Source organism: Myxocyprinus asiaticus, chromosome 40 (genome assembly GCF_019703515.2).
Source record: "Myxocyprinus asiaticus isolate MX2 ecotype Aquarium Trade chromosome 40, UBuf_Myxa_2, whole genome shotgun sequence".
In the NCBI taxonomy this organism is placed as follows: domain Eukaryota; kingdom Metazoa; phylum Chordata; class Actinopteri; order Cypriniformes; family Catostomidae; genus Myxocyprinus; species Myxocyprinus asiaticus.
In genome coordinates, this window is record NC_059383.1 from 13,224,660 (window position 1) to 13,240,587 (window position 15,928).

At 38.7% G+C, this 15,928-nt stretch overlaps 1 protein-coding gene across 2 annotated transcripts in view; it reads right to left on the minus strand.

The window, feature by feature from the left end:
• LOC127430896 (protein KIBRA-like) overlaps positions 1-15,928 on the minus strand; it is a 60,410-nt gene that overhangs the window by 22,426 nt on the left and 22,056 nt on the right. For both annotated transcript variants that reach the window (XM_051681037.1, XM_051681038.1), the window contains exons 6-9: positions 15,114-15,243; positions 9,965-10,111; positions 9,771-9,841; positions 9,397-9,639 (exon numbers count right to left, since the gene is read on the minus strand). In XM_051681037.1, coding sequence (XP_051536997.1) covers positions 9,397-9,639; positions 9,771-9,841; positions 9,965-10,111; positions 15,114-15,243 — 591 coding nt within the window. The remainder of the gene's footprint in view (positions 1-9,396; positions 9,640-9,770; positions 9,842-9,964; positions 10,112-15,113; positions 15,244-15,928) is intronic.

Here is a 15,928-nt window from a genome sequence, read left to right on the forward strand (position 1 = left end):
TAAATACCAGCAAATTCTGGAAGCAAACATCACACCATCTGTAAAAAAGCTGAAGATGAAAAGAGGATTGCTTCTACAACAGGATAATGATCCTAAACACACCTCAAATTCCACAATGGACTACCTCAAGAGGCACAAGCTGAAGGTTTTGCCATGGCCCTCCCAGTCCCCCGACCTAAACGTCATTGAAAATCTGTGGATAGACCTCAAAAGAGCAGTGCATGCAAGACGGTCCAAGAATCTCACAGAACTAGAAGCCTTTTGCAAGGATGAGCGAAAATCCCCCAAACAAAAATTGAAAGACACTTAGCTGGCTACAAAAAGCTTTTACAAGCTGTGATACTTGCCAGGGGGTGTTACTAAGTACTGACCATGCAGGGTGTCCAAACTTTTGCTTTTTTGTTATTTTGAAACTGTAAAAGAATGAATATAAAAAAGTAAAATTGCTTAAAATATTAAAGAAATGTGTCATCTTTAACTTTAAGCCTTTTGGAAATCAGGCCATCTTTTGCTCGCTTAGCTATTCACAGCAACAGAAATTTTGATCAGGGGTGCCCAAACTTTTGCATGCCACTGTAATTACAAGAAATAAATATGCAATTGAGGGATATGAACTCGCAAATACAAGAAATAAAGTCGCAACTGTGAGAGTCAACTCTTTTACGAGAAATAATTACAAGAAGCAAAGTTGCAATTGCAAGATATCAACTTGCAAATACAAGAAATAAAGTCGCGATTAATTCTTTCAAGAAATCATTATGTAAGACTGGCACAAAATTGTCTGCATCACTTCTGGGAAAGTTAAGAACTTGTGAAATAACATCGTCATAAAACTCACCCAGAAGACATCTCCCCCTGAGACAACACACCCCACTGATTAGGGACCATAAAACACAAATCACACTCACATCTGCTCTCTCTCTCACCTCAGGTCACTTTAAGGACACCAAAAACTAAGTTATGACTTATGTACTGTAATGTAAAAAGGTTCTTGATCATACATGTTTGGTATCATTCAAGAGGTCTCAGTGCAACTGGTAAAACGGTCTCATTCCCTTTCAGAAAAGTCAAATCACAAGTAAGATTTAAGAACTTAGTAAAATACTGTATTCTATCCGGGACATGCCCCTCCCAAGTCTCTCACAGGGACCAGATGCTGTATGCAGATTAGGTGCATTCTTTATAAACATCAAACGACCTACTCAATCACAAGTCTACCTTCAAACCTCTAAATTGTAAACCAAATCCCAAATAACATCAAACACACACATCTGAAATAACAAAAGAATCGTTTGGTATTTAAGGAGAGATGACAAAGGAATCAGGGTCTCTGTAGTCAGAAGACCCACACAGAAAACATTGTGTGTCGTTTTTTAACCTACCAGGTATGCAATTTGAATTTCTTATGTTTGGTAAATGTTTGAATGGATGCTTCGTTCTCTGATAGCTTTGAGTTTGATTTATTATTTTACTTGGATTGTTTGAATGTATTGCTATTACCTGGTAAAATAAATTGTTATTATGAGTCATTCTGAAGGACTGTTTTCTAGTATATTTCTTATTAACTACAAATCTATGGTCAGAGTTGGCTTAACTAAGCTACTTCAGAAGGAACCCATTAATTAAATATGTACTAAAAGGCTAAACGGTGAACCGAGAATCTATAATAGAACTTAGCCAAGTAGAATTAAACGGGAATACTAAGAGTAGGACCGAGAATCTGTAAAACAGAACTTAATTGACTGGCGCTAAACGGTGAGTCGAGAATCTATACTGAACTTAGCCAAATAAGACTAAACGGATAAAGCCGAGAACCTATAAGTACTTAGTCTAAAACTTACTAATATCTGAAACTGATGAATTTGTAGTTAAAGACTTGCGTCTAGCCGGCACAGGACCCAAATAACATTGAAATAACAAATGCAGTCTAGAAGAGAGAATTACTAAAAATAATAAGATACAAAACTTAAATTCAGAGCATAGATACATCAACGAGGTTTTTCATAATTGGAGTTAGATGAAATAAAGAAAATAATTAATGATAAGATTAATAAAACATGGAACTCAAATCAAATAAAAGTATTATTTAATGCACACAATAAGACAGAACATGCAGGAGACCTTCAGCCACGACATTGGATACCGTCCTTGGGCCAGTGGGTGGCCCCCACAATTACAAGAAATAAAGTCACATTTGTGAGATATAAATTCACAATTGCAAGAAATAAAATCATAATTGTGAGATTTAATATTAGAAATAAACTCGCAGTTGCAAGAAAATTCAATGCTTCTATGAGAAATAATGACAAGGAATAAATTTGCAAATGACGCATATGAACTCACAACTTGAGGAAATAACTTGCAGTTGCAAGAAATAGTCACAACTCCCAAGAGAAATTATTACAAGAAATAAAGTAGCAATTGAGATATATAAACTTGCAACTTTGAGAAATAGAAGCAACTGCAAGATATAAAGTGAGAAATAAACTCGCAGTTGTGAGAAATAGTCACAAATCTTTTACAAGAAATACAGTGCATTCAGAAAGTATTCAGACCCCTTCATTTTTCTTCACATTTTGTTATATTGCAGCCTTATGCTAAAATGCTTAATTATTTATTTTTTTCAAATCAATCTACACTCCATACCCCATATTGACAAATCAAAAACCAGATTTTTGATAACTTTGCAAATGTATTAAAAAGAAAAAATTGAAATATCACGTTGACATAAGTATTCAGACCCTTTGCTATGACACTTGAAATTTAGCTCAGGTGCATCCCATTTCTCTGGATCATCTTTGAGATGTTTCTACACTTTGATTGGAGTTCCCCTGTGGCAAATTTAATTGATTGGACATGGTTTGGAAAGGCACACACCTGTCTATATAAGGTCTCACAGCTGAAAATGCATATCAGAGCAAAAACCAAACCATGAGGTCAAAGGAACTGCCTGCAGAGCTCAGAGACAGGACTGTATTGAGGCAAAGATCTGGGGAAGGCTAAAAAAAAATTTCAGCTGCATTGAAGGTTCCCAAGAGCACAGTGGCCTCCATAATTCTTACATTGAAGAAGTTTGGAACAACCAGGACTCTTCCTAGAGCTGGCCACCCAGCCAAACTGAGCAATTGGAGAGAAGGGCCTTGGTAAGAGAAGTGACCAAGAACCCGATGGTCACTCTGGTTGAGCTCCAGAGATGATGTGTGGAGATGGGAGAAACTTCCAGAAGGACATCCATCATTGCAACACTCCATCGGTCTGGGCTTTATGGCAGTGTGGCCAAACGGAAGCCTCTGCTCAGTGCAAGACACATGAAAGCCTGCTCGTAATTTGCAAAAAACACCTAAAGGACTCTCAGACTATGAGAAACAAGATTCTCTGGTCTGATGAAATGGAGATTGAACTGTTTGACTTCAATTCCAAGCATCATGTCTGGAGCAAACCAGGCACCGCTCATTACCTGCACAATACCATCCCAACTGTGAAGCATGGTGGTGGTAGCATCATGCTGTGGGGGTGTTTATCAGTGGCAGGGACTGGGGGACTGGTCAGGGATGAAGAAAAGCTGAATGCAGCAAAATATAGAGATGTCCTTAATGAAAACCCGGTCCAGAGCGCTCAGGACCTCAGACTGGGCCGAAGGTTCACCTTCCAACAGGACAATGACCCTAAGCACACAGCCAAGACAATGCAAGAGTGACTTAGGAACAACTCTGTGAATGTCCTTGAGTGGCCCAGCCAAAGGCTTGAACCCAGTCGGGGGATTTTTCCCTCTTTTTCACCCAATTTGGAATGCCCAATTCCCAATGCTTTTTTTTTAAGTCCTCGTGGTCGCGTAGTGATTCGCCTCAATCCGGGTGGCGGAGGACGAATCTCAGCTGCCTCCGCATCTGAGACTGTCAACCCACGCATCTCATCATGTGGCTTGTTGAGCGCGTTGCCACGGAGACATAGCACGTGTGGAGGCTTCACGCCATCCACCGCGGCATCCACGCTCAACTCACCACGTGCCCCACCGAGAATGAACCACATTATAGTGACCACGAGGAGGTTACCCCATGTGACTCTACCCTTCCTAGCAACAGGTCCAATTTGGTTGCTTAAGAGACCTGCCTGGAGTCACTCAGCACTCCCTGGGATTCGAACTAGCGAACTCCAGGGGTGGTAGCCAGCATCTTTTTACCACTGAGCTACCCAGGCCCCCAGTTTTTTCTTTTTAATAAATTTGCAAAGTTATCAAAAATCTGGTTTTTGCTTTGTCATTATGGGTTATGGAGTGTAGATTGATGTGAAAAAATGTATATTTTAAAGCACTTTATCGTAAGGCTGCAACATAATAAAATGTGAAAAAATGAAGGGGTCTGAATACTTTCTGAATGCACTGTAATTACAAGAAATAAAGTTGCATTTGTGAGATATAAATTCACAATTGCAAGAAAGTCACAATTTTGAGATTTAAAATTAGAAATAAACTTGCAGTTGCAAGAAAAATTCAATTCTATCACAAGAAATAATTACAAGAAATACATTTGCAATTGAAGCCTATGAACTCACAACTACAATCCCAATTCCAAAAAAAAAGTTGGGACAGAATGAAAAATGCTAATAAAAAGAAGTGATTTGAACAATTCACCATCTACAGTGCACAATATAGTTAAAAGATTCAAGGAATCTGGTCAAATCTCTGTGCGTAAAGGGCAAGACGAAAACCACTTCTGAATGCACGTGATCCCTCAGACATCAGTCTTTTTTTTATTATTTTATTTTTTTTATCCCCTTTTCTCTCCAATTTTGGAATGCCCAATTCCCACTACTTACTAGGTCCTCGTGGTGGCGCGGTTACCTCAATCCGGGTGGCGGAGGACAAGTTTAAGTTGCCTCCGCTTCTGAGACAGTCAATCCGCGCATCTTATCATGTGGCTCGTTGTGCATGACACCGCAGAGAATCACAACATGTGGAGGCTCATGCTACTCTCCGTGATCCACGCACAATTTACAACGTGCCCCATTGAGAGCGAGAACCACTTAATCGCGACCACGAGGAGGTTACCCCATGTGACTCTATCCTCCCTAGCAACCGGGCCAATTTGTTTGCTTAGGAGACCTGGCTGGAGTCACTTAGCACACCCTGGATTCGAACTTGCAACTCCAGGGGTGGAAGTCAGCATAAATACTCGCTGAGCTACCCCAGACATCATGTTCTTAAAAAACATCATTCATCTGTAATAGATATCATGAACATGGGCTTGGGATTACTTTAGTAAACCTTTGTTAGTCAACACCATTTGCTGCTGCATCCAAAGATGCAAGTTAAGACTTTACTATGCAAAGCAGAAGCCCTACATCAACACTGTCCAGAAGCGCTGCAGACTTCTCTGGGCTCAGTGTCATCTTTGATGGAAAGTAGAACAGTGGAACCGTGTTTTTTGGTCCGATGAGTCCACATTTTAAATAGTTTTTGAAAAACACAGCCTTTGTGTTCTCTGGGCCGAAGAGGAAAAGGACCATCCAAGCTGTTATCAGCGTCAGGTTCAAAAGCCAGTGTCTGTATGGGCCAGGGGGTGTGTCAGTGCCCATGGCATGGGTAACTTGCACATCTGTGAGGGCACCATTAATGCAGACAGATATGTACAAATTTTGGAGCAGCATACACTGTCATCTAGCACCGTCTTTTCCAGGGATGTCCCAGAATTTTCAGCAGGACAACTTCAAACCACATACTGGCCGAATAAGCAGAGAGTGCGGGTGCAAGACTGGCCTGCCTGCAGTACTGACCATCTCCAATTGAGAATGTGAGGTGCATTGTGAAGTGCACAATACGGCAACGAAGACTCCGTGCAATTGTGCAAGACCTGCATAATGGATGAATAGGGGAAAATTCCACTTTTTAAACTTAAACTTGTGTCTTCAGTGCCTAAATGCTTAATAAGTATTATTTGAAGAAATAGTGATGTTTCACAGTGGTAAACACTCGACTGTCCCAACTTTTTTGGAGTGTGTTGCAATCATCTGATTTGAAATGACTGTACATTTTCCAAAAAACAATGAAATTCACAAGGTAACACCATCATATAATGTTTAGCTGTAGTGCTTTCAATATAGCAAAAGGTGAATATAATTTACAAATCACTCCTTTTTGTTTTTAATAGCATTTATCATAGTGTCCCAAATTTTTCGGAATTGGGATTGTACAAGAAATAAACTTGCAATATGATTGCATTTTTTTTAATCCATGGCAAAATCAAGGCACTATAAAAAATAAAGCCCGCCCCAGCCACTGAACAAGTTTTTTCAAACAAAACGGAAGTTTGGGTGGCTGAGTCGGTGCGGCTGTAGTGTTAACATCCACCCATCAGCAAAACATGAGCTCAGACCCTCTCAGATTGGCCATTATGTCAGTTATGTAAATTAAGCTTACAATGGCTAGTGAGACACCACTTTAGCACCCGCATAGCAATACATTGGCAACCACCCTCAACACCAAATCATCAGAGTGACGAGCTCTGGACGGGCAAGGAATCTTCTGAAAATGTCTGAAAAATCTAGTTTAATTTTTCCTTTTTACCACTTCATATAAATTTCCTCACAATGCACCTTGAGAAATATTCATGCACAATTTTTGTAAAAGTAATAATAAAAAAAACTATCTACTTTCTTGAAGATACACTCAGTAATTACTTCCTCATTAAAAAAGTTAAGTTTTAAGTTCTTCTAAAGACATGAATTGTAATTTTACAATATATGTAGGAAATAATGACCACTCACATTAAAATGAAGACTTCAGTCATATCATTAACCTTATAAAAGCAGTTTTATTATACAGGGAGAAGGTCCACACATGGGGGCTGCCATTTTAGAATCACATGACCAGGTGAATACTACTCGCTTAATCTCTGTCCTGTTATTTGACACTTTCACTCACTGAATAAAGTAATCATGGCTGACTGTGAATACTAAATTTCTACAATGGCATCTGAAACTGAACACTATTGATTTTAAATGATGCTGCATCCAAGCCGCCAGGTGTCAGTGTAAGTCCAAGATGACACAATGACAAAAGTTACTGAATGAACCTTTAGTCAATGTCTCTGGCATTCTTATGGCTCTTTTAATGAAGTGTTGTTGGTATGTTATTAAACAGCAGTACTTAAGGCACCTATTGTGTTCAGCCTAAAGCCAGCATTTGTGCAGCTCAGGTTACAGGAAGAGTGCAGATGCCAAGCCAAACAGGAATACAGTGTCTAGAGTGGAGAACAAGGGCCCTGTTCAACAAACTGAAGGGCAAGAATAAGAACAGGAGAAAGAGGAAGAAAGAATGAAAGATATGGAGTCAAGTAAAAAAAAACAACAAAAAAAAACGTATCAGTTCTCTCACCTAGGCAACCTGACCTGAAAACATTTTGCTTCTAGAGTAAATGTATCTGTTTTAAGGATGTTTACTGGAAAGAAGAATTTTTTTTTTTTTTTGTTTGCAGTGCAGCGCTCAACGAGTGGAAGAGTCACTACGAACCACAAGCCACATACTAGCACACTTTAATGAATAATTTGCATATGACATTTCACTCTTAGGGTGCAGTTACAATGTCTGGCTCATGCGGCAACATAAACAAGGGACACAGTTCTAGCAGTGTAACTGGTTTTGCATAATGCAAAAGACTTTTGCAAGTGCGGTCTCTGCATATCGAGCCTTAGTGATATATTTTTTGAGTTCTAAAAAAAAGCAGTTAAGCCTTTTGAAGTTGGTTTTAAATATTAACTTTAGTGTGGTAGACTGTTCCTGCCGCTGATGCCTTGAGAGCACAGCTGTAGATGAGTCTTTTATTGCTTTTCTTATTTACACTAGAATGGATAAATGAGAATAGAATGGATAGAACTAATATACACTGGTGGCCAAAAGTTTGGAATAACGTACAGATTTTGCTGTTTCGGAAGAAATTGGTTTAATTCACCAAAGTGGCATTCAACTGATCACAAAGTATAGTCAGGACATTACTGATGTTAAAAACAGCACCATCACTATTTGAAAAAAGTATTTTTTGATCAAATCTAGACAGGCCCCATTTCCAGCAGCCATCACTCCAACACCTAGAGTAATCAGACTACATTTTTAATTTGGTACTAGAAAATCACTTGCCATTATATCAAACACAGTTGAAAGCTATTTGGTTTGTTAAATAAAGCTTAACATTGTCTTTGTGTTTGTTTTTGAGCTGCCACTGTATGCAATAGACTGGCATGTCTTAAGGTCAATATTAGAAACTCGTCAGTCAATCATTGTTTTGAGGAATGAAGGCTATACAATGCTTGAAATTGCCAAAAAACTGAAGATTTCATACAAAGGTGTACACTACAGTCTTCAAAGACAAAGGACAACTGGCTCTAACAACGACAGAAAGAGATGTGGAAGGCCAGATGTACAACTAAACAAGAGGATAAGTACATCAGAGACTCTAGTTTGAGAAATAAACACCTCACATGTCCTCAGCTGACAGCTTCATTGAATTCTACCCGCTCAACACCAGTTTCATGTTCAACAGTGAGAAGAGAAGACTCAGGGTGCAGGGCTTATGGGAAGAATTGCAAAGAAAAAGCCACTTTTGAAACAGAAAAACAAAAAGAAAAGGTTACAGTGGGCAAAGAAACACAGACATTGGACAACAGATAATTGGAAAAGAGTGTTATGGATCTTAACCCCATTGAGCTTTTGTGGGATCAGCTAGACTGTAAGATGCGTGAGAAGTGCTCGACAAAACAGCCACATCTATGGCAAGTGCTACAGGAAGTGTGGGGTGAAATGTCACCTGAGTATCTGGACAAACTGACAGCTAGAATGTCAAGGATCTGCAAAGCTGTCATTGCTGCACGTGGAGGATTTTTTTATAAGAACTCTTTGAAGTAGTTCTTCAGTTCCGAATTTTTTTTAAAAATTGTAATAGTAATTTTTCATGTTATTAATGTCCTGACTATACGTTGTGAACAGTTGAATACCACTTTGGTGAATAAAAGTACCAATTTCTTTCCTTAAGAGCAAAATCTGTACATTATTCCAAACTTTTGGCCGCCAGTGTACATTAACATTGGGAAACGTCTTTGCCACCAAAAGTCCATCAGGTGAAATTTCTGATCGTGCAGATTCCCATTGAGATGACTGTATTTTGCTGTGCAAAGGTAAACGTGATGGAGCCTTAGCAAACACCACTAATTCTAATCCTGCTATTTTCATAACTATCCTACAATGTGCACATAATTTTCCCCAAATCACCTCTATTCCACAATAGCCTAATCAAAACAGCCCAAAAAGGTCACTTCATTGACCTCTTCTCACTCAAGCTAGAAATCTAGTTAGCTTTTTTCAGTGCAGTTAATCTATGTTGAAGCTGACCTAGTTAAACATCTCACCTCTCGGTCAGTGCTTTGCTCTGGTTGTCTCGTGCAGCCTGCAGGTCCTTCTCAAGTCGTTTCTTCTCAGACTCGATCTTCTCTGCTTCGCTGGGCACTCGCTTACGTGGCGTTACATACTGCAGTTCCTTCAGCAGCTCTTCCTTCTCGTTGATGAGGATCAAGCGATCTCTCTCTGGGTCCAGCAGGCCCGGCCACGCCTCACTGTCCAGCTTGGCAATCTGGACCTCGATGTTTGCAATCCTGATTAGGTAGAAATGCAAAGAAAGGCACCAAATGGTGACAGTATCTGAATTATATTAACCGTCAACCATCGGAAAACCCATATAGATTAAAAAAGTCAAAAAATTATATTTCAGGAAAGAAACATGTACCTCCTTTTTGCCTCCTCATATTTCAGGCTCAGTCGCACCTTCTCAGCCAGTTTATTTGAGCTTGATACAAACTGATTCAAATGGAGTCACAAAATCACATTAGACACAATAGATGAAATTGCGAAAAGCACTGATACGGCATCATGTTCATTCATCATTTACAAGCTCGTAAAGGCTTGAAGACTGTCTCTCACCTCAGCAGGTATGTCTGTTTGAGACTCTGCGTCTGAGTAAAGGCGGGGCAGGGAGAGGTTAGAGTTGGCCAGGGACAGACTGCTGGCCCACAGGTCAGACTGAGAGCCATAGTCTAACTGGAAACCATCCTTCAACATGGCCAGTTTCTAACAGAGAAACAGACAACAATCAGATGATCTCTCTAACTTTTATGGATGCTGTTCTCCAGTGGTGTTCTATTGTACTTACAGTGGCCAAAGAGGTATTGGGACACTCATGCAACACATATAAATGTATGAATGTAACTGTATTAGATGACAAAACATCAAACAAAGTTACATTTATTTTAAAGAAACAAAACAATGCACACATTTTTCACGCAAAACATTTTATCAAAATGAAGTTTGTTAGGTAAAACAATAGACTGTTAAAGAAATACTGTCAAAAATTAAGACGAAAAGTCTTTGGACACTTTCTGGTTGTCAAACCTTAGTGGAACGTGACCATAGTTAAAAAAACAGTTCACCCAAAAATGAAAATTCTCACATCATTTATTCAGCCTCATGCCATCCCAGATGTGTACGATTTCCTTTCTTCTGCAGAGCACAAACTAAGATTTTTAGAAGAATATTTCAGCTCTGTAGGTCCATACAATGGAATGGTGGCCAGAACTCTGAAGCTCCAAAAAGCACATTAAGGTAGTATAAAAGTAATCCATAAGTCTCCACTGGTTTAATCCATGTCTTCTGAAGTAATATGATAGGTGTGGGTAAGAAACAGATCAATATTTAATTCCTTTTTTACTCTAAATCTCCACTTTTTTCTCACTTCACTTTTTCTTGTGTTTTTGGCGATTCGCATTCTTCATGCATATCGCCACCTATTGGGCAGGGAGGAGAATTTATAATAAAAAAGCACTATAAATTTATTTTATGCTGCCTTTGTGATTTTTGGAGCTTCAAAGTTTTGATCACAATTCACTAGCATTTTGAGGACCTACCGAGCTGAAATATTCTTCTAAAAATCTATATTTGTGTTCAGCAGACACATCTGGGACTGGATGAGAAAATGTTCATTTTTGGGGGAACTATACCTGTGGTTACTCTGCAATTACACATGAAATAAGTATTCATGTACATTTACACCATGTCCTAACTAAGTGTGAAACAACAGATCACATTTATTTACTGTTTTTGTCCTTATCAGGCACATCTACGACAAAACGCAACGTTGCTTGTTTTTTATTTTAGTTGAGTTGTGGTGGGTAGCTCCGCCCACAGTGAAATCCAATTTGCCCAAAATCCTGATCCATATAGCTGTGTATTAAACATCAAATAATTTCTGACTGGTTACGATTTTGTCGCTTCACACAGCATTTTGCTTTCAATTAAAACAAAAAATTGACTTGATGCTGGAAGCTTTTGTCATGCCTAGTTAGAACGTAGCATTATAGTGCATAGTGTGTTTGCTCTCTAAACAGTACATACTGTATATACTGAACATGCTTATACTCTACGACACAATCTTTACTGTTAGAATTCTAGAGAAGTCTTTTCCAGTTACAGTAAATAATAAAAATGTCACAAATTTCACAAAGTAAAGGGAAGTTAATTGAACTAATAAAATCTAGGGTTACTATAGTTCCGAATTTTTTATTTAGCTTTTATTTGCATTTTGTATTCAGTTCCTCCTTATGATTAAATTATCATTAGTTTTCACTCTATGGCTGTTTAATTTTAGTTTTAGGTTTTTTTTTAAAAAATTTTATTTTTTACTTCCGTATATTTTAGTTATCATTTTAGGGCTGCCAGAAGTAATGCACTAACTGACATCATTTAAATTTCTCAGGGCCATCCAGTGTTGACACTATCTAGTAGCATTTTCCTGTTTAATGAGGGCGGATTGTAAAGTCTTCGCATTTATAATAAACTTTTTTTAACAAAAGCTAAAACTAAAATTAATCAAGATCTTTTTATTATAATCATGAGTGGGTTTTTTTTTTCAATTAGGTTAGATTTTTTATTTTTAGTTAACAAAAATGCTTTCATTTAGTTTGTTTTTGTTAACAATACTACCACTTAAAATGCTACACAATATGTCTGCACTGGTGCATGCAGAACGTCAGCTCCTGCCCTTTCCACTATTTACAGTTCTCACAGATATCGATTGCGGATTGCACATTCAGAACATTTCTGAGAAAACTTTTCTTGCCATTTAATGACAACTACGACTGCAGACGGCATTTAAGTGTATAATTCAGTTGTCTGACACTTTCCGTGTCGGGTAGAACTGAAGTTACCTGTGTGATTATTAAGTGATGAGTGAAGAGAGGCTGCAGAGATGGCAGTTTGCAGCAGAGAAACACAAAGCTACGAGTGTGCATGCTACAGTCGGGCACACACACACATATTCACACTCGACAGGAGAGGTCTGGCAGCTGCAGTGGAGGTCACTGGAAAGACGCAAGCATGCATTATTTAGCATAGCCTGCCTCTACATATGCTCTCTGATCAGAGTGAGGAAAAGTTGGAAATAAATAAAAGATGACAAAAGGAAAAAGAAGAGGGAATAATACCCTCTTGGAATAAGGAAAATTACACCAATCTGGTCCTGACGTTACTTAAGTTTGCGAAGCCTCCCTCTGCTAAAAGTATGAACTACAAAAACTGGACTTGTTTTCCAGTAAAAGTATCTTCCAGAAATATTCTCCAAAAACGAGTCTTAATATCTCTCTTATCTGGTTTTAAGGATGTTTAGATATTTTTACTGGAAAACAAGACAGAAATATTAAAAGAAAATGATTTTTGTAGTGCTACAGGCATGTTAAGATGTTGAAAATAAATTTCAGAGTGCTAATACTGTCGCCATCCCTACAGGGTGGTCAGAAGCCCAAAATAACTCACCAATTTTAAAAAGTCAGTGATTCAGTTTTTCTTTCAAAGCCCCAGAATATCGGGGCCTGGGTAGCTCAGCGAGTTTTGACGCTGACTACCATCCCTGGAGTCGCAAGTTCAAATCCAGGGCGTGCTGAGTGACTCCAGCCAGATCTACTAAGCAACCAAATTTGGCCAGTTGCTAGGGAGGGTAGAGTCACATGGGGTAACCTCCTCGTGGTCACTATAATGTGGTTCTCGCTCTCAATGGGTCATGTGGTAAGTTGTGCATGGATCGCGGAGAGTAGCATGAGCCTCCACATGCTGTGAGTCTCCGCGGTGTCATGCACAACAAGCCACGTGATAAGATGTGCGGATTAACGGTCTCAGAAGCGGAGGCAACTGAGACTTGTCCTCCGCCACCCGGATTAAGGTGAGTAATCGCGCCACCACGAGGACCTAGTAATTAGTGGGAACTGGGTATTCCAAATTGGGAGAAAATTGCGAATGGTTTGCTCTCTTTACAGGCTAATCAGCTTGCTTGTTAACCACAGGCTAACTTAAAACACAAAGAAAGAGTAAACGTTTAATTTATTTGACCATCTATAGCTTTGGTTATTTAACACAACACAGTATGTGATAAATAATTTAAAAAGCATTAATTGACACACTTTGATGGTTAAGGCTACACACATCAGCAAGCAATATATTCGCTTTTTAATATATGTAGCAATATATCAGGATTTCTAAAGCACCAACAAGGACATAAACAAAATGTAATGTAATATAATTGGTTTGCAGTCCAAAGAATGGTTCAGTTTTGACTTGGCTTTGAATTTTACACAACGTTGGCTCGATAAAATTGTCAAACGACAGGGTAAAACTTTTATTCATTACTCCCTTAACACTGTACTCAATGGCTTTCTTTACATTTTTATGCTAAATTTACATTACTACAAGCAACAAGTCCAAACGCATGAACAACTCACGCAAAATTCATGTGAAATTCAAGCCTCCAGTAAAACCTACTTTGTGCCTACATTAAGGAAAAGGTGCAAACTGTACTTAAGCTAATATTTTTTTAGGCCTACATTCAAGAGCAGTAGGTTAGCAAAACAGTATGCAAACAAGGAAATTTTACATTCAGCAAAGCTTGTCCAAACACTAAGTGCGAAAACAAACAGATCGTCACATTCACTAATATCACTATACATTAATTTAACCACATAATCGACAGCCTCATTCACCATTCACTTTCATTTTATGAAAAAAAGATGCAATGAAAATGAATGGTGACTGAGACTGAGATGAGCGAGGTGACATACTGCCTAACATCTAATTGTTTGTTTCACAGAAGAAATAAAGTCAAATAAAGTCGTATGATTTGGAACAACATGAGAGTGAGTCAATGATGACAGAAATTTCATTTGTTAAGTGAACTATCCCTGTAAAAGACAGTCTCCGAACAGTGGGTTCTCTGAGATGCCCTGCATATGTTATATATATATAATAATGCTATTTAACTACGTCAAGTGCTGTATTCACACACAAAAAAAATTGTGGGCATAAAGCACAAATAACTCTTGTAAATGTATGTGTTCATGATTGTCATATTCAATGAAAAGCCCCACCTCTCTCAGGCAGCCACTCCTTATCTGCTCATTCAAACACATTACCTCATTATGACAGTCTGATTGGCTATTATAATGCCGTGACTAGAATACTTCACCGGAGCTTTTATTTGGATAGGTTGGTTTGCATACTTTTCCAGTATGTACATAGCCATTACGGAGTTTTACTGCCCCAAATGTTTTTAGCGAGACAATTGTGGAGTCCTTTTACCACAATGTCATAATGCTAAAAGTATGCAGGAATGTGCTATTCCCAGAAGGCTCTTAGGTGTAACATTCTGTCCTTTTGTGACTTGGGTACTGTTTGAACACTCTGCTTTCATAATGACAATATTGAGAGAATGTACAGAGGGTTGAACTGAAGGGATAGTTCACCCAAAAATGAAAATTTTATCATCATTTACTCACCTTTATGTTGTGTCTTTCTTCAGTGGAACACAAAAAGAGATGTTAGGCAGAATGATAGCCTCAGTCACCATTCACCTTAATTGTACGGAGAAAAAGATGCAATAAAAGAAAGCTAACATGCTTAACATCTCTTTTTGTGTTCCATGGAAGTCAGGTTTGGAAAAGCATGAGGGTGAGTAAATGACAGAATTTTTGGGTGAAATATCCCTTGAAGGTTCTCTGAGTACGGCCTCATTATATAATCGCTGAATTTTTACCCGCATAAGTTCCTGTTTCTCTTTCTCCCCAGAGCTGATGGCATCTTTAATGGTCTTCACCTCCTTTAGGATGGCCTGGGCTTCTTGGAGTTTGTAGCCATGCGAGGCACTAGACACTTTGTGATCAATTCTGATAGAAAACAAAGAAAAAAGACAGATAAGAAAAAGTGATTAGTGATCATCTAGAATTTGCGATTGCAATTGATCTATCTAGCCATCCATCCATCTGTCTATCTTTCCAATCCATCATCCATCCATCGTCTTTCCTATCTATCTATCTATCTATCATTCCATCCATCCATCGTCTTCCCTATCATCTATATCTCTCCATTCATATTTATCTATCATCCATTCCATCATCTTTCCTATCTATCCATCCATCCATATCTATCAATCTATCATCCATTCCATTGTCTTTCCTATCTATCCATCCATATCTATCTATCATTCCATCCATCCATCGTCTTTATCTATCCATCCATTTCTGTCCATTCATATCTATCTATCCATCCATCCATCCATCCATCCATCGTCTTTCCTATCTATCCATTCCTATCTATCCCATCCCTCCATCCATCAACCATCCATCCATCCACAATAAACACAATCAAGCCGTATGTAAATTCCGTCAGAAGGGGGCAGCATGCGCTGCCACAGCTGTAAAGGTGACAAACCATATTTACAGAGAGCATGAAGCAAAAGAAAGTCACAGCAGAATTTCTCATTGAGTTCAAAGACAACTGGACGCAGTGCAACTCTGAAAGCAGCAGTCTCAAGACGCATTTATCAAAGCTTCTAACTGCATTTAACTTGAC